The sequence below is a fragment of the Centroberyx affinis genome, unplaced genomic scaffold (assembly GCF_046629955.1).
Source record: "Centroberyx affinis isolate AG114_WGS23_722 - 3 ecotype Tasmania unplaced genomic scaffold, CSIRO-AGI_Caff_v1 ptg000185l_1, whole genome shotgun sequence".
NCBI classification, from domain to species: Eukaryota; Metazoa; Chordata; class Actinopteri; order Beryciformes; family Berycidae; genus Centroberyx; species Centroberyx affinis.
The window spans coordinates 514845-536043 of NW_027278880.1; the positions used below are offsets into that span (position 1 = coordinate 514845).

Below are 21199 nucleotides of genomic sequence, written 5' to 3' on the forward strand. Positions count from 1 at the left end.
ATAGTTTATAAAGATGACTATTAAATAATGTATAAATTAATACCTTAGTTAACATGAACACCATTAGTAAATGATTACCAGACAGTAATTAGTTAACTGTTAATTAAGGGTTAGTTAATGCTTAATTAATGTACCCTTATTGTAAAGTGTTACCTGAAATTCCAGTGGATAACCTTGATAAAATGATTCAATTATTACATTTTCAGTGATGACATGAGTATTTCATCCATTTTCAACTGTGAAATTCATCAGTTATTCTTTCCCACTGCCCACTTTATTGCCCCATCGCTCGTATTCATTGCTCATTGCTGCCAAATTTTGACCCAAATTTGCCCTAAAAATTGGCCTGTGTATCATCAGCTGTAGGTTTTACTGAAACATTAGCATGGTACCTTGAAGAGGATGACTTCTGGTTTACTGATGAATGGCGGCCCTTTCAACTCTTTCCCACAAACAGCTTTTTTAGCGGGCAGGTTGAGCTTCCCAGCAGCTACCAAAGGCACTTTCTCTTCTTCTTGCAGCAACTTCGCCTTCTCATCCAGGCTCTTCTGTAACCATACAGAGAGAAGCAACGACTACACTATTAATGTCATTTTCAATAATCGCTATGATGGTACTGCCAAATCATAACATAAAAAAAGTCAAACTTCACTGACATAATAGCCTTTTTTGAAACACAGCACTGGGTGGAAGAAGGGCAGAGGCAGGAGAAGCTTTAGAGGCAAATTAAAATTAATTTAATAGTATGGCTAATGTGACAGTAGACTAAAATCTTTCTCATTTTCTCCCTACATGTTTTCAAATCGTTTTTGTCAGCTCTACTGCTTTTTTTATTCTTCTGAAAGATAATGCTACGGGTATTTGTCAAAATAAGAAATGAATATGGGATGTTGAGATGTAAATATGTACCATACATAATCAAGCTTAAAGAGATAAAACATAATTTAAATAGGACTTTTTATATATTATACTTATGTAAATAGGACTGATTTCTCCTTTCGTGAACATGATGCTCCATCTCTTTACATTAAGTGTTCATTAACTCGTGTTAACTAATGCATTTACTGACATGAATTAAACATTAACAAAGACTGCAGATTTTTGGTTAGTGTATTAATATTTAAATGAACTGTTATGTGGTCACAGATGTCTGTTTATCAGGTACTTCATAATGGATTCCAACATGACTCTGAGAGCACACTAATGTGATGGGTACTTAGTAGAAAGCTAATGTCGAATCATAACTGTCCCAGCAGATTTAAAGAGCATCCCTTCAGTATGACGTTCAGAGTGTTTTAGTTTATGTAATAATTGGTCAATCCCAAGACTCTGACCTGGGTGAGATAGATGTTATGTAATTTTTTTCCTCCTAAAACACCAAATGGAGAATAGCTGAGAGGGAAAATGCATCATCATCACAAGCATATATACGTATTCCCTTCATCAGTTTATACAGCCCAGTGCTAAAATGGCCAACTGTGGGGATCCAGGGGGACGATGCAGTAAATGACAACTAAAAGAAAAGATGCTTTTTTCCTTTTCCTTTGCCCCTCTCCTTACTAGGAGGAGGATTTTATTAGAATGGAAATCGGCAAATCCACCGAAAGCCTCTGTTTGGCTCGGTGACCTGATGCTGTTTCCTAAAATTGGAAAAAATTAAATACTCCATTGGAGCGTGAACCCGAAAAAATCCATAACACCTAAAGTCCCTGCCACAAAACGAAACTCCCTTAGACTTCTGATACAAATGTTATAGTATGATTCCAATGTGAAATTATATGCCTCAATATCCACAACATTTTTATTTTTACTTTTTTTTTTTTTTTTTTTTACTTTTTTGTGTGTGATCATTTTTTTTTTTTTGGAAGTGGGCATACTGGAATACAAAGTTTCTAATAAAAAAATGTTTGACTTATAATTGTTTGAAAGTGCTTTGAATTGTTGATTAAAACACAAAAAAAAGTATCGCCATCATCATCTTCCTCCTCATTCTCCCCCTCATGAATCCTTGCTTGGCTACATTGTTGAAGGCACGGCCATTACAATTACAGTCTATCATCTCTTGCACCAACATAACCACCGCTGTGTGGAGAACTAGGCCATAGCCTTTGATGAGGGCGTCGCTCTGATCTGTACGTTCGGAAGGAAAGATCGTTTCCACTCGACTTGTCACTCTGCTCGGAGCTTTGAGCCGTTAACGCCGTGTTCACTTTGGAGGCCTCAAAGGCACCAGTACAATGAGAAGTGATGCCTGTCGACACACATTTACAGGGGGGGGGGGGGGGGGGTGAGACAAGAGAGAGAACTCACTTCTACAGCAGTGAGCTAGAAAGGACAGAGGATGGATATGATGCAGTCTGAGTGATTACATACTGTGTTTATTTGTAGACTTGATCAATACTACACTGGTTGTCTATGGCAGTGATTCTCAACCTTTTTCAGATTAGTCCACATTAGAGCCACGGACCCCCATTGGATGACATCTGAAAATATTTTTATCGTCACATATGATTTTGTCCAGAATTCCATGACTATCTGTATTGTAGGTAGAGAGATAACAGAGAAACTATGATCAGAACAGTCATTCTTCTACATTCTCTAATTGTGTTCACTTCTTGTAAATGAAACAACGCTGAGGTTTAACAATTCATCAATTTGCTGGGGACCCCCTGGAACCCCCTCAAGGACCCCTGGTGGTCCCCGGACCCCACGTTGAGAATCTATGGGAAGCCCTTAACCTCAATTGATTCAAATAAGATGCTTTGATCAGATTCCACACTGTATAAGCATAAATATTCTTCTTCTTCTTCTTAGTATTATTAGTAGTAGAAGTAGTGGTAATAGTGGTATTGTTGTTATTATGTAAAAATTCAGGGGGACAGACTGAATACTTTGCATGAAAATGGTCATGTGGAAAGATTGGAATTCAGCTCCCAGCATCCTTCCTCTTTCTGCTGTTTGCAGGTGAGGAATATACCCGGTGAAAAATAACAGAATAAGAATATCCATAGAAAAAATGGTATGCCTGCTGCAAATGGGGACAAGATTTATGAGTGTTTAATTTTAGCAGCATTGTACCTTGTAGTTTTGGTCCCACAGTCCGGAAAACTCGGGCTCAGCCAGGTTGTCGGTGAGACTTTCCTGCTCCTCTTCCTGCTTTGTGGCCTCCTCCGGGTCCTCAGAGTCAGAGGCTGCCGAGGAGGAGCTGCTGTCGTCGCTGAACTCTCTCGGCTGGTGGTCACACACACACACACACACACACACACACACACACACACATACACACACACACATACACAAGCACAGTTGTCATCTACACTTTAAAGACAAATCTTTGGTAATACTCGAAGTGGTGCTGATAAGGCATTATAAGAACATTGTGAGTGCATATTTATTATATTCAACGCATGATATAATAGGGCTGGGCGATAATTCAATATTATCATTTATTGTCTTTCAGTGGAATCATATCGCGATGATATGAAGATATTTTGATATCGTGACACATTTCTGCTGTCTAAATTGAAGCAAATTTTACTTAAAAACTCTCATAAAATGAGGTATGGTAGGAATATTATTTGAATATTTCTGTTTTGTTTGACATCACACCTAACATCACCATTCGGTTCAATGAGATGAACATTAATTTGATTATTTAACATGATTTTGCATACATGAACCATATCGTGATATATACTGATATCGAGAAAAATCCTTATGATTATCATGATATTGATTTCAACCATATTGCCCAGCCCTATGATATAATCACAATGTGCAAAAGAAATTAGAGAGTTGAATACTTTATGGGGCAGCTGTATAGTCAACAACATTAAATCATTACACTGAATATAATTTTCTGATGTTTGTCTGGTGATTATAATGTAAGGCAAGTTTATCTATGCCTCTAATGAACTTAATGCATCAAAATGGATTTAAAGTAAAGCATTACATGTCCTTATTGATCAGAATTCATCTCTTTCACAGTAATTTCACGTGACATCATGAGTCAGCCACTCACTGCTCTCGCTCTCTCCTCCATGGCTAGCGGGGGGCTGGGGTCCAGGCGGCGCAGCAGCTTCTCTCTGGCCCTCCCCAGGTACGGGGCCCCGTCCGCGGGGGCGGGCTCGGACAGCGGCCCCCGGCGCCCCCTCTTCCCTCTCTCCGCCAGCCGCTCCTCCTGCAGGATTTTGGCCACGATCTCCACCCTCTTTGACTTCTGCCTCTCCTCGAATTCCCTGAGAAGAGCAAATCGAACAACATCGCATTATAGTGAAACGGGGTCATGTTTTTCCTCAGCGCGCGGCGAGAGAAAAACGCCCACGCACGGGCCGCGTGGAGGAGGAGTGGAGGACCTGGACGTGGGAGAGGAGAGGAGAGGAGAGGAGAGAGGAGAGAGGAGAGGAGAGGAGAGGAGGACAAGAACGCACCGTTTTTTGCGCTGAAACTCCTGGAGTTGTTTCTGTCGGTACATATGCTTGGTACTGTTGATGCCTTGGGCCTGCAGGGATTCTCTCAGTTGTCTCTCTTCCTGTTCTTTCTTCTGGGCGTTCGCCTTGGCTCTGCTCCGCTGGACCCGCAAGCTCTCCTGGAGAAACAACACCAAAATTAATGAAACTCGGCCTCGTCGTTAGTTCAGCGTTTGGTCTAGAGAGAGAGAGAGAGAGAGAGAGAGAGAGATAGATGTTATGTAACTATTTCCTCAAGCAAATGGATAATAAGTGTTGCAATCAACAGCATATGCATGTCAGTGGTGAAGTGGCCACCTTCGGGGATCCAGGGGACGATGTAGTAACGACAACTAAAAGAAACAATGCTTTTTTCCTTTCCCTCTCTCCTCGCTAGGAGAAGGATTTTGCCAAATCGGCAAATCCAACTAAAGCCTCTGTTTGGCTCAGTGATCTGTTTATATTCCTAAAGTAAGTAAAGGGAAAAAATCAAATACTCTGTTAGAGGGCCAAACAAAAAAAATAAAATAATATAGTATGGGACCCCCTGATGGCATTTTGAAAAGCTTAAGTCTTGTCTACAGAATTGATTGGATTGATCCCTTTGGCCTTCTGATACAACTGAGTCAAGCTGAGCTACTGGCATTTGTGTGCACTGTGGCAATGTGTATGACATTGCACTTTCTACAGAATGACTGCTACATCTATAGAACATTATATGGGCACTCATAAGGAATTATAATACACGCATAATACCTTATGACCCTGCTTATAGGAACACGCAATGCTTACCAGTGCATTATATCAGCACTATATAAGGTAGTCAACCCTCTAATTCTTTGTACAGTGTGTTAATTATATCATACCCTGATTATAATTATCATGCACTCACAATATGCCTATAATGCCCTTCTGATGACTTATCAGCACCACTTCAAATAAAGCTTTACTGCTGTTAAGCTTTATGGGTGCTGATATAATGCATCAGTAAACATATTCTAATAAGCATGATCAAAAGGCTCCTATAACAAAATATGACTGTGCAGGATTGTGTTTATTTGGGACTGGACTTGCTAAAATGTAAAGAACAATTTCAAAATGTCAAGTGTAAGTAATATAATTTCAATGGAGAGCTGAAATTGTGAAGGGCAAGCCGTCTCATTTGTGATTACTGCAGCAGAATAAAATGGAGCTAATATCGCGATTCATTTTTCTGCCCCGCGATACGTACTGTCCCATTTTTATATTGCGATATATTGAATTTCAATATATCGTTCCCATCCCAAGTGTTACCAATACACACAGCTGGTGCTTGTGGTTTCTCCTCACAGCTCAAACAACAAGCTCAGGGTCATGGTATCAGCATCAGTGAGGGAGTGTGCTCTGACTTACTTGGGCGGCTGCTATGTTAGATTTCAGTGACTCGACAGCCTGGATCCTCTTCTGCATTAACTCCCTGTTCTGCTGCTCCTTCTCAGCCTCTTGCTCGTGCATCCTGAATGCAACGGGGACACGCATCCATAAGGTATATGAATACATACATGCATAAATACATACGGTGGAGAGTAAACAAAACATATGCTATCGCTGTTTGGGAGTTTTGTTATGCTAATAATTGAGGAACTCCATGGAGCTGAGCAACCTTGAGGTTAGTTCTCATGACTCAGAGAAATGCTGCATTCACCTCATGGGAAAAATAGTAGATAGAGCCTTCCTACTTGAAAACACCATTCATCTCAGCTGGTAAATACTACGACAAATGACTGTTCGTTTCAGCTTTCAGGTGGTAAATACTACAAAAAAATACTGAGCAGAATGAACACTAACAAGGACATACCTGTAGTCAAGTGTAGGGAATGATAATGTCAAATAAAACAAAAAAACATTAAGATTTTCATCATATAAGACATTTTGTGATCACAACTCTTAACATGCCATGGCTGGACACAGCTACTTGCTGGATCTTTGGTTTGAGGTCGACATGGCAGTGTTTGGTTTTCTGTAGAATAGGAACTCAGATGTATCACTCACTAAGTGCATGTGCTCTAGAACAGTGATTCTCAACCTTTTTCATATCCAGGACCGCTAATTTAGTCCACATTAGGGCCACGGACCCCCATTTGATGAGATTTCGTCTCTCAGACCAAAATCGGAGAATATTTTTATTGTTAGATATGATTTTCTCCAGAATTCCATGACTATCTCTCTTGTAGGTAGAGAGATAACAGTGAACATTTAACCAACATAGTCATTCTTCTATATTCTCTAATTGTGTTAACTTCCTGTAAATTACATTTTAATAATTCATCAATTTTCTGTGGACCCCTTGGAACCCCCTCAAGGACCCCCGGTGGTCCCCGGACCCCACGTTGAGATCCACTGCTCTAGAAGTCTAGAGAAAACCCATGGCGTCCTGACAGAAATCATATTTCATGGCGTCTTGACAACATTTGTCTGTGTACAGCTGAATAACGTATAGTAGTAACAGCACAACACAATCACAGTAATGAAGGGTTGTGAGGTGGCTCCATATTGGAGCTCCAAACTTCATGGCACCAGTGGCTGATCAGCCAGTTGTTAAATGCACAACTTGGCCATCTCAACACAATTCAAGTGGGTTAGCAAACCACAGTATCTGGTCAACTAGCTATCTGTGTCTTGTTAACACATCTGATTTGCAAAGTGCACGCCGCCTCAGTCGTCGGTATGTTTTGGTTTACAAAGCCATTCTTGACAAAATTCCTGCTTACTTATCGTCTCTTTTAAACTTGAAATATGGAAATTACAATCTCCGCTCTCAGGACATTCTGCGATTTGCTGTTCCCAAAGTCCCAACTGAACTGGGAATGAAAGCTTTTAGGTTTTCTGCACCTACTGCATGGAACAATCTACAGTCTGATCTTCAACTTCAAAACTTAGTAACCCTCAATGATTTTAAAGCTATGGTGAAATCTATTGAAACCAGGTTGTCTGTGTGCAAATGTTCTATCTGATCATTTTAATGTTACTCAAATCTATGTGTTTTCTATGTGTTTTTTTATGTTAATTTTTTGTTGAAACTCTGTGTTGCTGATATTCTTGGCCAGGTCTCCCTTGTAAAAGAGATCCTTGATCTCAATGGGACAAACCTGGTTAAATAAAGGCTAAATAAATAAAAAATAAAAAAGTGGCTGACATTAGGTAGGTAATACCTAATAGTAGCGGCTGGTAGTTATATATTAACATTAACGTTAGTTGCTGTGCTAAGCTATCTTGCTGGCTAATTAGCTAGCTAACAAAGCTAGCTAGCTCAGGTTAACTGAGCTAAGTCTTTGTGTTATGGAGTAGAGACTAGGGCTAACCTAAATTTAAAAACACATCTACTTTATCCGACTTCGCTTTTAGCTAGAACATTACTGGTCTGGTCTGGTCTGGCCTGGCCTGGCCTGCTTGTAATATATACGACAGTCCTCCAATGAGTCCTCCAAGATGGCCGCAGCCATGGTTCCTAGGAGATTTCTGACACTTCCGCAAAGCCTCTATTGATTGTAGCTGAAAGCTTGTAGTGTTATTGTGTGTTGAGATATTCTTGTTAATGTTTAAGCCCCCATTTATTGTCTTACCAGCTTGAAAGCTTGTTACCTTTTAATGGTCTCCTTCAGGTACTTGGCAGCTTTCTTGCGGCTTGCCTGGGCCTCTTCAATTTTGTTCTGACGCTGAGTCTCCTCTTTCCTGTGCATGGCTGCCTGTTTACTGTCAGCACATACATTCACACACACACACACACACAACACACACACACACACACACACACACACACACCTTTACAATCTTTCCTAATCCAGCTATAATGTTAGTAAGGCTAGGTATTGGCAAGGACCTCACGATACGATTGTATCACGATACATTGCAATATTCTACATAATTTACTGAAAATGTAAAAATAGAGCTGAAAATACAACTTGCTGTGTACCACCTGGGTCTAATATGTACATCACATTATATTGATAACTCAGCGGACAAATTGAGTCAACACTATTTCATTCAAAGGGATTTGAGGGAAATTTAAGGACATTGTAAATCCATTTAAAACATGACTAATTTTAATGTATCGATACGAGGGGCTGGAAAATCGATACAGTATCATGGAAAAAAAATATTGCAATACTCAGCTGTATCGATTTCTTTGCACAGCCCTAAACGTTAGCACTCAAAACTCATGTCAGTGATTCTCTATGCAGGTTTCCCATAAGCCATACAGGCAGAAAAAACTCTTGTACCATCTTGTTTCTGCAGAAAAATCAATAGAAATCATCACATACTAATTTCCTCAATGAAAAATTTCAGTATATAAAAAAAAAAAATCAATACTTCCACAAAGAAAATCCCATACAAACTTGCATAGGGAAGTGATATTTTGCATACACAATTACAAAAACACGCATTATGTCGTGTTTTATCTTGCTTGAGCGGGCAAATCCATAACAATCTTCCAACGACAAAATGCATGGGAGGGACATTTCGCATACATTTCCATACACAAAAACCAATCTAGCGCGAACGGGAAGTAGATGCTAGTTAAGTTTCCCCCCCCCTACTCCTTGAGATGCTGGATCTTGAGCTGGAGGTTCCGGCTGGCGTGGGTCTCCTGCTGCAGCCTCGCCGCCGCGCTCTGGACCTTCAGGGCCCGAAAGACCCGCTCCTCCTCCCGCACCTCCCGCTGGAGCGAGGAGAACCGGCCGAGCTCCACCTCCACCTGACACAGCTCCAGCCTGGGGAGGGAGGGAGAGGAGAAACCGGTCTGAGCGTGTGGCAAATATTTCGGTTTTTTTTCCATCTGAACAGCACCTCACAGATTTGGAGGACCTATACCCTTAACTGTTTTTTTTTTAGGATTTGAAGTAGAGCTGGTTGAAATCAATATCATGATAATCATAAGGATTTTTCTCGATATCAATATATATCACGATATGGTTCATGTATGCAAAAATCACGTTAAATAAATTAATGTTCATCTCATTGAACCTAATGATAATGTTAGGTGTGATAAACAGGTGTGTCAAACAAAACAGAAATATTCAAATAATATTCCTACCATACCTCATTTTATGAGAGTTTTTAAGTAAAATTTGCTTGTCATCATCAATTTAGACAGCAGAAATGTGTGTCACGATATCAAAATATCTTCATGTCATCACGATATGATTCCACTGAAAGACGATAAACGATAATATCGAATTATCGCCCAGCCCTAGATTGAAGCAGCCAAAAGCAAATGTATTCAATATCTCTACCAAAAATGACTAAGTATTCAGTGTGTCCGTCAGCACTGGTTCTCAACCTGGGGGTCGGGACCCCTCAGGGTGTTGTGAGATCATTTTGGGGGGGTCGCAAGATGATTTATGGAATAGGAAAAAAAGCATATTTCTACGATAAAAATGTATTATTATGTCTAATTTTTGCTTCTTTTCTTGTAAAATACTGAATAGTTTTCAGCCTTTCGGCCTCCTCTGATGATAAATCTAATGAAACAGCCTGAAAAGGGGAAAATGGTTCTTTGGCTGAACTTGTGACGGGGGTGGCAAGGAGACATGGCTTCATTTTAAGGGATCATGAGCCAAAAAGGTTGAGAACATCATGGGACACTAAAACTCTCCACTGAAAGTCATACTAATGAAACGGGTTAGCAGCTCTTTAAAGCAGGGTGAGGCAGGCTTCATTGCAGGTTTTGACTGTCACCCCTGAAACTGTTGAGTAAAATCCACACCACACAGGAATGATTTCTCTGATACAACATCTGATATAAAAATAATAATAAAAACATATTCACTAGCTGTGGTCACAGTGGACCTTCCATTATACCCAGGGTCCCTACACATTTTCAGTTAAAAAATTCCATACTTTTTCCAGAACTTGATTTGTTTTGAAGATTTTGTCTGGTGTTCAATATGATTTACGCAGATAGACATCTTGCCCCTGCTAACTAGGTCATATCACTGTATAGATGGAGATTGTTCTTCACAGCCACAAATATCAGAATATGTGAGATGATTGGCAGGGTTCCTACACGGTTTCCATTTTAAAATTCCAGATTTTTCCCAGACCCTATGTTCTTGACCGGATTTGATTTTGGTGGGTATTTGATATAATGCATGCTGACAGCGGCTGGGTAATAAGAGCGTCCCTCTATCTGAACATTATTCTTCACATCAACAAAAACTGTGGACTCAAAGTGGCTCTACAACAACATAAAAGCTAGAATCATGTGTGTATCGGACCTGAACCGCAACATTTTCCATACTTTTCCAGACATTCTTTTCAAATTCCCAAACTATTCAAGACCTGGAAATGATCAAATTCATTTGTAATATTTTTCCAGACTTTCCAGAACTGCGTAGGAACCTGTATATCAAATATTTAGTAAAATGGCAGTATGGGTCTAACCCTAGAGGTAAGGTAGTACATCCCATTAAAACACTAGGACTCACTCTTGTTGCTTCAGGTTGGTGGTGATGTGGCCCTCCAGCTCCTCTTCCCTCTGCAGCTCCTGACACAGACGCTTATGCTGGGCTCGCAAACGAAACACTGCCACACTGCAAAGTACAGTGAGTGGCATATACAGGGGGGGGGGAGAAAATGGAATGACAATATATGACAATATATGAATATGAAGTACCTGAGGAGTGGGCCATTTGTTCATTTGGAACTGAACTCACCTGTTGTCCGCCTCTTTCTGCCGCTCTATCTCTTCCTCCAAGCTGTCCCTCTGCTTCTCCAAGTCATCGATGTTCTGACGACAGACTTGAAGCTCTTCTCTGGAATAGAAAAAAAAAACAAAAAAAAAAAAACACAAGGTAACAGGAGCACGGCCAACTGTTGAGCTAGCAGAACATCCCGGATCTAAACCAATCAGAAGGAACACTTAATGGCTATTGGTGGTGCGATGGGTTCAGGGCATCTGGCTAATGAATTCCCTTGTGGAGGGAAAGTAATTCTGTTGGGCATTCTGATGTAATGAAGATATTGCGAGGCGGAGAGTGGACACACACACACACACACACACACACACACAAAGACACACCTCGACAGCTTTGAATAGCCCAATGTTCTTTTTGCAGTCTAATGGACACAGCAATCTGTAACCGGGATGAAGCGCTTTCACGAAAAAGAAAATCACGTCCAAAAAAAAATAAATAAATGCTATATTGCTTAAAAGCCAAGTGCCTGAGAGTGGCTCTTACGTCCTTTATTAAGATGTGGTCAGAACACAGAGCGGCTACACACTGGCCTTTGTTGTTTTGCGGAGGAGGAAAATGACAGACGTTTTATTCTGCGCGAGGGGCCCCGCATCACAGTTCATTGGGCGCTTAATGGCTCGCAGTTCAGACAAATAAAAGGAGGGAAGAAATGCGGGGAGAGAGAGGGGGACATGATGGGAAATGCTCCATCTTCAGCTGAAATGATTTCCTATAAATGGCTGAATCAATTGGTACAGAAAATGATTGGCTCTGTGTGTGAGGACGGCAGGAGGGGAGAGCCGGAAATCAAACATAGACCTGTTTTGTCTCAATAGAACGGCCTGTGGCATTGCGAGTAGGGCTGAACAATTAATCGAAATTTTATCGAAATCGCAATATGGCCTACTGCAATTTTCAAATCGCAGGAGGCGCAATATTTGTTAAAGGTGAAATGTGTCAAAATAGCATTTTAAAGTAAATATTGTGGTGCTGCAGAGATGTCCCGGCCTACACATCATGTTCTACAGAGTTAAGAAAACATCTTTGTTTGGTACAGATCCCCGCAAAAATCACACCATACTCATTTTAATACATAATCACTTGAAAAAACAGTTATATTGTTATATTGTTATATTGCACATATATATTTGTACATATTTTTATTTCTTATTATATTTCTTATTATATTTTAATTGTATTATTATTATTTTTATTTTATTTTATTATTTTTATGTTTATTGTATGCACCTCCATACCAAAGCAAATTCCTTGTACTGTGAAAACTTACTTGGCAATAAACTTTATTCTGATTCTGATTCTGATTTTTCAATGAAAATGAGAATAATGATGTAAAAATTATAATTCCCTCTAATATCGCAAATCATATCGCAGTCAAAATAATCGCAATTAGATATTTTTTCAAAATCGTTCAGCCCTAATTGCGAGAGACTGTCACAAGCCTAGAAATAATAATTCAAACGTTTAGTTATTATCATTATCATTATCATTATCATTTCTGGTTAGTGCTTTCAAAAACACACTTTGGATTTTAAATAGCGCTCGGCGAAAAGCGAACGCAGAAGTTTTCCCTGACGCGGTTTTTTGGCGGAGGCCCCCGGAAAAAAAAGGCCGCGCGGGGACCTCTATCTAAGGTTAAGGAGCGGGCTCCCGAGGTCCCGCCCCCCCCCCCCCCCCCGGTTGCCAGGGTCCAGACCTGGCCTCCAGCACGTCACGCTCCTTCTGTCGGCGAAAGCGGTCCAGCTGGTCCAGGTTTCGTCTCAGCTTGAACATCCGTGCTGTCTCGGCAGAACTCCTCTCCCCGTCGTAGGCCGCCGCCGCCACCGCAAGGTCACCGTCACTGTCCTCCCTCGGGGTGGGGGGTGGGGGGGGGAGGGGGGGGGGGCAGATGCGAGATGACATTCGGGAAAGGTTGCACGGTTAATACAAAGTGCAATTATACTGTACATACATGCATAGAATTACGAGACCGATTACGCCTGGGGTTGCTCGCAGTGAAATGGATTCTTGTTATAATGACTTATGATGTGTAGAACGCATATTTAAAACCATAACTGGATAAATTGTCTTTTGCAAAAATGTCAAACTGACACTGTCCAAAGGAGAAAACAGCATTAGATAATAAGAGAACTAATAAGAGGCATTTTGAAACAGTTTAACCATGTTTTAGTGTTCAAAAGAGATTCACAGGGAAGTAGGGCTGGACGATATGGTTGGAATCAACATCACGATAATCCATTTTTTTCCATATCGATATATATGACGATATGGCTCACATAAGCGAAATCACGTTAAATAATCAAATGAATGTTCATTATATTGAACCGAATGGTAATGTTTGGTGCGATGTCAAACTAAACTGAAATTTTCCACATAATATTCCTACCATACTTCATTTTGTCTGAGTTTCGAAATAAAATTTGCTTGTTCTCGTCGGTTCAGACAGCAGAATTGTGCGTCTCGATATCCCAAAATCACCATATCATCGCAATATAATCCCACTGAAAGACGATAAATGATAATATTGAAGTATCATGTAAGAGATACTCACTCGAACAACTCTTCCAACCACACCAACTCAGGGGGAATCGCTGGGTCTTCCTCTCTGAAGGTCTCCTCACCTGTCCCTTCATCTGAAATATACAGTAAACTTTAACTGAGGGGATCCACAGCACTACAGACATTATACAAAGCCACAATATGCCCCATTAATAGTTAATTGCAGCTGTTATTTTTTAGCTGTCACTCACCCCCAGTCTCCTCATCAGTCCAGGGACAGGCTGTGCTGTTGCTGTTGTTGTTTGCGGACCTGTGTGAGACCACCTCGGATGGATTTCCCCTGTCTGCTGCGTCCATTTCACCTTATTTGTGTAACACAGGAGCACATTATCTTACAAACCTATTTTATCAACAACTCTCAAAGAGCTAATGTTACTTCCAAAGTCAGACAGCTATTTTTTGGTTTGTGAACTAGCTCGAGCATAGCCCCGAGAATGGGGTGAACGTCACACCAAAATATGGCAATTTCATGTGGCCTTGCTTATGGGCAAAGGTAAGTTACTTCACAAAACCTATACTGACTATTTAGGAGCCACTTTCCAATACGGCATGCTTATAATCCACCAAGCAGTAGCTTATTTCAATACATTTTTAGTTTTTACAACTGGTTTACATTGCTCGCTTAGCGCACGCGCTGTATTTTGGCGAAGGAAGTTTGTGGGAATTGCAGGCGAACACCTGTCCTAAAAGTTGAAATGTTATTGAAATAAAAGCTGCTTTGTGGATTATATGTATGCCGAATTGAAAAGTGATTCATATTGATAAAGCATTAGTATTAAGTTATACTGTATACTGTATTTACCGTTCACAATAAGCAAGGCAACATTCAACTACCAGGTATTTGAATGACTTTTGGCGACCGTGCTAACGTTAGAAAGCCAATTGGATAATGTTGAACGCAAACTACTCTTACACTTGGTCAAATTCAAAGTAAGACATTCATTTAGTAAATATTTGAGCGTTACCTCACTTAGGCTTTTTTCCTATAACTCGTCTCTTGGCAAAATATCCCCCAAATAACTTTTTCCTCCAGTTTGACAGCAAAAGTCAACCCGCCATATTTGTTAGTGTTTCCATGGAGACGGGACGCGGAGGGGGAGCTCCACCCACTCCTGGCTCCCTCCAGGGAAACTAGTAAAAATAGGGGAAATAAAAATCTATTTTTACTGATAATTTACTGAAGTATGAAAATCTAAAGAAGAAGTAAAAATCGATAATGACAATATAGTTTTATCTCTATGAGGCATTTAGAGGTCTGGAGGTACAAAGAGTATGCAAATATTAAATGGGCTTTGTGTACAACTGTGCTATTCTGACAGCATATTTCCTCTCTGTATAACATCCAGACTATATTATATAGGCTACAACAAAAAGAAAAGGGAGAGCCCTACTTATTACCTAAGAAAAGATTTTTTTACATACTGGAAGAAGCAGTTCAATATTTTTTATTCTTTGGTGACTTCTCCCACTATACCTTCGAACAATGCTACTATAATTAACTTCAGCTACGTTGCTTTATTTCTTTGGACTGATATCAATCAAGCCAAGCTCAGCAGAAAATCTCTCAACTGCTTCAAAGGGAATGATAAAATCTGTTGGAGTTAGGCAAAATCTTTTTTGTCAGGTATGGAAATTCAAGATACGGCCTCATCCGATTTACACTGGAAGAAGACATTCAATTTCAATTGACTGGCAATGCACAATGAGCTTCTTGCTGTAGGTTTCCCTTTTATTTAAAGCTTTTCTTTCCTTTCCTTTCCTTTTCTTTCCTTCTAGATGTGAAGTCACCAAGGTGAATACAGAAAAGAAGGGAGGAGAGGAGGGAGAGGGAAAGTGAGTGTGTGTGTGTGTGTGTGTGTGTGGTACAGCCACCTGACCTTTACCATGTTATAGCCCTTACAAAAAAGACCTATAATATTCCTACAATAAATATTAGAAGGATACTATACAAATTCCACAGCGTAACATATAAATCCCTATAGAGATGGAATATTAGAGTGATACCATGGGAAATTAAAAAAAAATAATGAGTGTGTATGTGTGTGTGTGTGTGTGGATGGTAATGGGAAGCGGGACAGGAGGCTGGGAGGAGGAATGAAAAGATGGGTTCCTGTAGGAGAGATAAAGAGAAAAGTAGATTGCGAGGAAGACAAAGACACCGGCTGACATAAAGAATAGATCAGCAGGGAAAGAAAGAGAGAGAGAGAGATAAATGAGGGCGAGAGGAAAGAAGTGAACTAGTGAAATAGTTTGAGAGAGAGAGAGAGAGAGAGAGAGAGAGAGAGAGAGAGAGAATGCAGTCCCATCCGGCGCACTGCAGCGTGTAGACGGGCGTATCTTAATATCAAAGGACTTGCACTGCAAATCCAAGTGGAAGGTCCTGGGGGAGGCAGAGACAGTGGGTTTTAATCCACAGTCACTGACTCGGTGTCTCTTCCCCAGGGTGAGGCAGCAGAAAAGCAGGGCAGGTGCACCGCTCTGACTCCCCACAGCACGTAAACGAGGTTAAGTTTAATGAGGAGACGGAAAAACCCTGCGACTTTTGTGCAGAATCGAGGGAAAACGGCTTGTAGGGCCCTAGGTTTGACTGTTGAGAGAAGATAATCCTCACTGAGATTCCCCTATAATGTCATATATCCCTATAATATTCCTACAGGGACCTATATAGTTTGTTTGTGGTGCTCAATAGTGAGTATAGTCACCTTTATTGTACTTTATGCCAGCGGTTCTCAACGTGGGGTCCAGGGGTCCTTGAGGGGGTTCCAGGGGGTCCCCAGCGAATTGATGAATTGTTAAACTTAAAGTGAACACAATTAGAGAATGTAGTAGAATGACTGTTTTGATCATAGTTTCACTGTTATCTCTCTACCTGCAATACAGATAGTCATGGAATTCTGGACAAAATCATATCTAGCAATACAAATATTCTCAGATTTGGGTCCGAGAGACTCATCGAATGGGGGTCTGTGGCTCTAATGTGGACTAAATTAGCGGTCCTTGAGAAAGGTTGAGAATCAATGCTTTATGCTAGTAGTATCTCCTATAGCAGTGGTTCTCAACGCGGGGTCCGGGGACCACCAGGGGTCCTTGAGGGGGTTCCAGGGGGTCCCCAGCAAAATGATGAATTGTTAAACTTCACTTCATTATTTCATTTACAAGAAGTGAACACAAGAATGTAGAAGAATGACTATTCTGATCATAGTTTCTCTGTTATCTCTCTACCTACAATACAGATAGTCATGGAATTCTGGACAAAATCATATCTAACAATAAAAAATATTCTCAGATTTGGGTTTCGAGAGACAAAATCTCATCAAATGGGGGTCTGTGGTTCTAATGTGGACTAAATTAGCGGTCCTTGATATGAAAAAGATTGAGAATCACTGTCCTGTGATTATCACTAATCACTATAATATTCTTATGAGGACCTAATGCATGTCTGTGATACACAGTGATTTTATCATACTTAATGGTATATATATATATATTTTATCTCTACTGTATCACTATAAGATTCCTATAGAGCCTTGTAGGAATATTAGAGTTTTGCTGTGGTATTTGTATAGTAGACTATCCTTCTAAAATGTATACTCATATTAAATGTATTTATTTTGGGGTTCCTTAAGGGCCAAATCTGATCAAATGGGGTCTGTGGTCTAGTGTGTATCTAATGGGGGGTCCGTGACATGGAAAACTCTGCTCACCCTCTGTCCTTAGGAACCTGAGAAGATGTTTGTACATGTGGTTTTCGTACAGAATTACATAACTGTCTGTCGTGTAGGTGGAGATAACAGTGGAGAGAACGAAACCTCTGATCAGAATAGTCCTTCCTATATCGCTTTCTCTTCATCCTGCTGACCTCTATTCCGGTGGTTCTCAAAGTGCGGTCCGGGGGGGGGGCCCAGGGGGGTCCTGGAGGAGGATCCAGAGGGAATAGTTTAATTTCACTTGAATTGAATTCACTGGACATTATCCCTATTAGAGAATGTGTTCTGGCTGTTGTAATCCTTGTTTTCACTCTCAGCACTTTTTTCTCCCCATGCAGACAGTTTGATACTGAATCAGCAACTAAAATCCTCCCATATGGGGAAGATGATCATGGGGGTCCAGGGCCCTAATGTGGGTCTATTTAGGGGTCCGAGACGTGAAAACATTTGAAGACTCCTGACTTAGTGAATGAACACTGAAATTACATTATCAATCGTTTTGCCGGTGCTGGAACCCCCCCTGCAGACCCCCTTTAAGGACCCCCCTGGGACCCCCTTGGGATCCACTGGCGACTTAAATCCTATAGGGGCCACTAAGGCGTGAAGAGTAAAGGCATGTTTTCCCGGGGGTTTATTTGAGCCTCTAATTGCACCTAATGGAGAGGATTCAAATGTGTCAAACATTACATAATATACTGAAGTCCTTATTCGTGATAGGTCTTGGTGCCCCCCCCCCCCCCCCCCCGCCCCCCCTCCCTCCACCGGACAGATTTAATCTGACGTTGTAGAGGCCAGGCAACGCAGGAATCGACAGATTAGTCTCTCTCTCTCTCTCTCTCTCTCTATCCCTCTCTCTCTCTCCCTCCAGTCTCCGCGCTCGCTGAAGGACAGGCGGCGGTGGATCGGCTCGTCGTTGCGGTCGGACCGGGAGAGTTTTTCCTCGGTGCGCTCACTCCGTGCGCTCCCGGACTCGGATCGGAGGAAGGAGAGCCGATCATGGGTCACCACCACCACCACCACCATCATCATCATCATCATCATCACCGTTTCCAACCTCAGCACCTCACTTTACTTTCTTCTCCGCGCCGCAGGATGACAAGAGGAGCGCACTAGAGAGAGAGAGAGAGAAAAAAAAAAAAAACCCTCCGTGGCTTTCTCATTTTCTCATTGCTGTCCATTCCGGGAAACTTTTTATTTTTTTTTACATTGATTATAAAAGCGGCTGGAATGGAGATCCCAACTTTCCTGCTCTCGGGTCTTGCCCTGCTCTTTGTCGGAGGGAATATTTTCACCAGGTGAGATCACACTTCATTTTTTTTTTATTCCCTGCAGGTATCCTACTACTGCCCATCCCATCCATCGCCCATTATTGTGATAGTAGTGAGCTGAGTGTCAGTGTTCAGCATAAAGCAAACGAACCAAGATCAACTCAAGTAAATGATATGATACTATCCATAGACAGTAGATCATATAAAACTGTGCCAACCACCAATATCATCAAAAATCTGTTTCAGAAAAGCACTAATGTGCCTTAAAATATCATAAATCCCTTTGATACAGCTTACTATCATGCGTACTATGACTTCACCTCATAAATATTAATATCAGCAGAAAGGTGGGTAAAGTGGATTTAGGTGGGTTTACCCTCTGTTACATCACTGGTTGTGGTCATGTAAGGTAAAGGCACATTCTACTACTTTTTCAATATTTTTTTTTCTAATTTAGCATCTCTAACCTTGTAGTTTTTGTACAGGTCAACCAATGTAATGTTTTCAGTCCTATGCTTTTCTCAGTAAATTCTGTTCTAAAAGTTGAGCGTTACAACATTGAGGCTGTGGCATCATCTGCGTAAAACTGTTTTTTAAAAATACTCATAACCCATAAATAGAGGATGATTTCAATCAGTCCACATACTCCATACTCCCTGTTTCTTTGTGAATATCATATAAGGCAACATCACAACCACAACCTAAAATCTGCTGTCTCCTCTGCTTTAATGACAGCATTTGCATAATGCATATGCATAGCATAAGGTGATTGTTTTTTATGGAGATGAATGTGAAGGTGAGGTGGGTCTCTAGGTGGCCTGATGCATTTCTGCCTGGCAGATAATGTCACCTACCTGCAGGCCTGTTCAGTAGAGGTCAAGTATCTGCTATATGCATTAGCACAGGCCTACAGTACAATGCATTTACTGGACCAACACATTATAATGGAACAGCCCCTATGTAGAAAGCCAGTGTGGATAGTAGAGTGCAGGTGGGGTTGAGAGCAGGTGGTTGGTGGGATTATCAATTGGATACCTGCCATCACAGATGTTTCATGGAATTAGACTAGTGGTTGTCAACATGGGGTCCGCGGACCAACTGGGGTCCTTAAGGGGGTTCTTGTTAAACTTCACCATTATTTAATTAGAGAATGTAGAAGAATGACTATTTTGATCATAGTTTCTCTACCTATAATACAGACAGTCATGGAGTTCTCGTATCTAACAATAAAAAATATTCTCAGATTTGGGTCCAAGAGACAAAATCTCATCAAATGGGGGTCTAATGTGGACTAAATTAGGGGTCCTTGATATGAAAAAGGTTGAGAATCACTGAATTAGACCTACAACAGCACCTGCAATATGGAGTATTTCTCCTTTTTATTTCGTCTTTTGCTTACACTTTTTGTTTTTTTCAAGTTCAGCTGATATTGTATACAGCACCGGATGAAGTGAAGTGAGGTGAGATTCAGATTTGAAAATGAAAATGAACTCTGATCATCTTTAGCGAAGGAAACCTTGGGCGCAACACCTTTTAAGTGATTTTACACAGTTTTCACATTTGAATTTTGTGACCTCTTATTATTATGAGTATGCGCTGGAGTATAAATAACCATCTTGCACAGGTTTCCTGGATTTAAAGGAACAACAATTTGGCAGCATGCTTTCGTCAGGGGCAAACTAGATGCTTCTAAACCAGGTGATTTATTTAGAGGTTTAAACTTTCTATTTATGATCCAAATCAACGATGAACAAAATGAATAAAGAGGAACTGTATCTCAACCCCAAACTGATAATAACTAATGCATTTTCAACTGTGTGCAGTAAAAACGGCCCCATACTCTCATTCTAACCGTTCACAGGAATCAAAATCTCAGGCTAACCTCCATCTGCCACTAATCCCCAGTTTCCCGAAGCCCGTTGAGTTGTTATGTGCTGAGAAATGCTTCCGGTGAAAAGGGGCAAAAGGTGAAGCCACTTTAGCTTTAGGAGGATTTTGGACAAAACCCCCCCCCCCATTGTCCCTCATGGCCGTCCACCAGTAGAGGGAGTAATAGCTATTGTAATTGGATTTTTGTGCCTCTAGCCACTGCTGTGCTTTTTTTTTTTACTCTCAGTATAATGCATAGTGTAGACTTTGTTCTTGCACAATCATTACATCCTCCCCTCACACACACACACACACAAGGTTACATTGCTTTTGGTGGTTTGAAGTTGTAAACTGCAAACGCCTCTTTTCTGTTGCAAGCTCATGAGTTTATTCCCCGGAATAGAATTACTGCGATTCTCTTTTTAGCTCCTCGTTTATCCGTTTCACGAAAGGTGCTTAGCTAAGTCGCCTCGCCACCTTTGGGCGTGGCGTGAATTTCACAGCTTTTTCTATTTCATTTTCAGCTGAAGTTGGAAGTGTCACTTATACCCTTCACTCCGCTAAACACAGTCTGCATTCAGTAGATGGTGTGTCTCCACCCTGTAATACCTGCG

The 21199-nt window shown here is 40.9% G+C and overlaps 1 protein-coding gene across 1 annotated transcript in view; it reads right to left on the minus strand.

The window, feature by feature from the left end:
• cfap74 (cilia and flagella associated protein 74) overlaps nt 1-18489 on the minus strand; it is a 64072-nt gene extending 45583 nt beyond the window's left edge. The window contains exons 1-13 of the mRNA XM_071535991.1: nt 18324-18489; nt 13933-14043; nt 13734-13815; nt 12879-13031; nt 11144-11242; nt 10916-11020; nt 9026-9199; nt 8070-8180; nt 5841-5943; nt 4431-4588; nt 4022-4238; nt 3079-3231; nt 393-548 (exon numbers count right to left, since the gene is read on the minus strand). Of these exons, the coding sequence (XP_071392092.1) occupies nt 393-548; nt 3079-3231; nt 4022-4238; nt 4431-4588; nt 5841-5943; nt 8070-8180; nt 9026-9199; nt 10916-11020; nt 11144-11242; nt 12879-13031; nt 13734-13815; nt 13933-14043; nt 18324-18489 (1788 nt within the window). The remainder of the gene's footprint in view (nt 1-392; nt 549-3078; nt 3232-4021; nt 4239-4430; nt 4589-5840; nt 5944-8069; nt 8181-9025; nt 9200-10915; nt 11021-11143; nt 11243-12878; nt 13032-13733; nt 13816-13932; nt 14044-18323) is intronic.
• Nucleotides 18490-21199: the final 2710 nt, after the last annotated feature.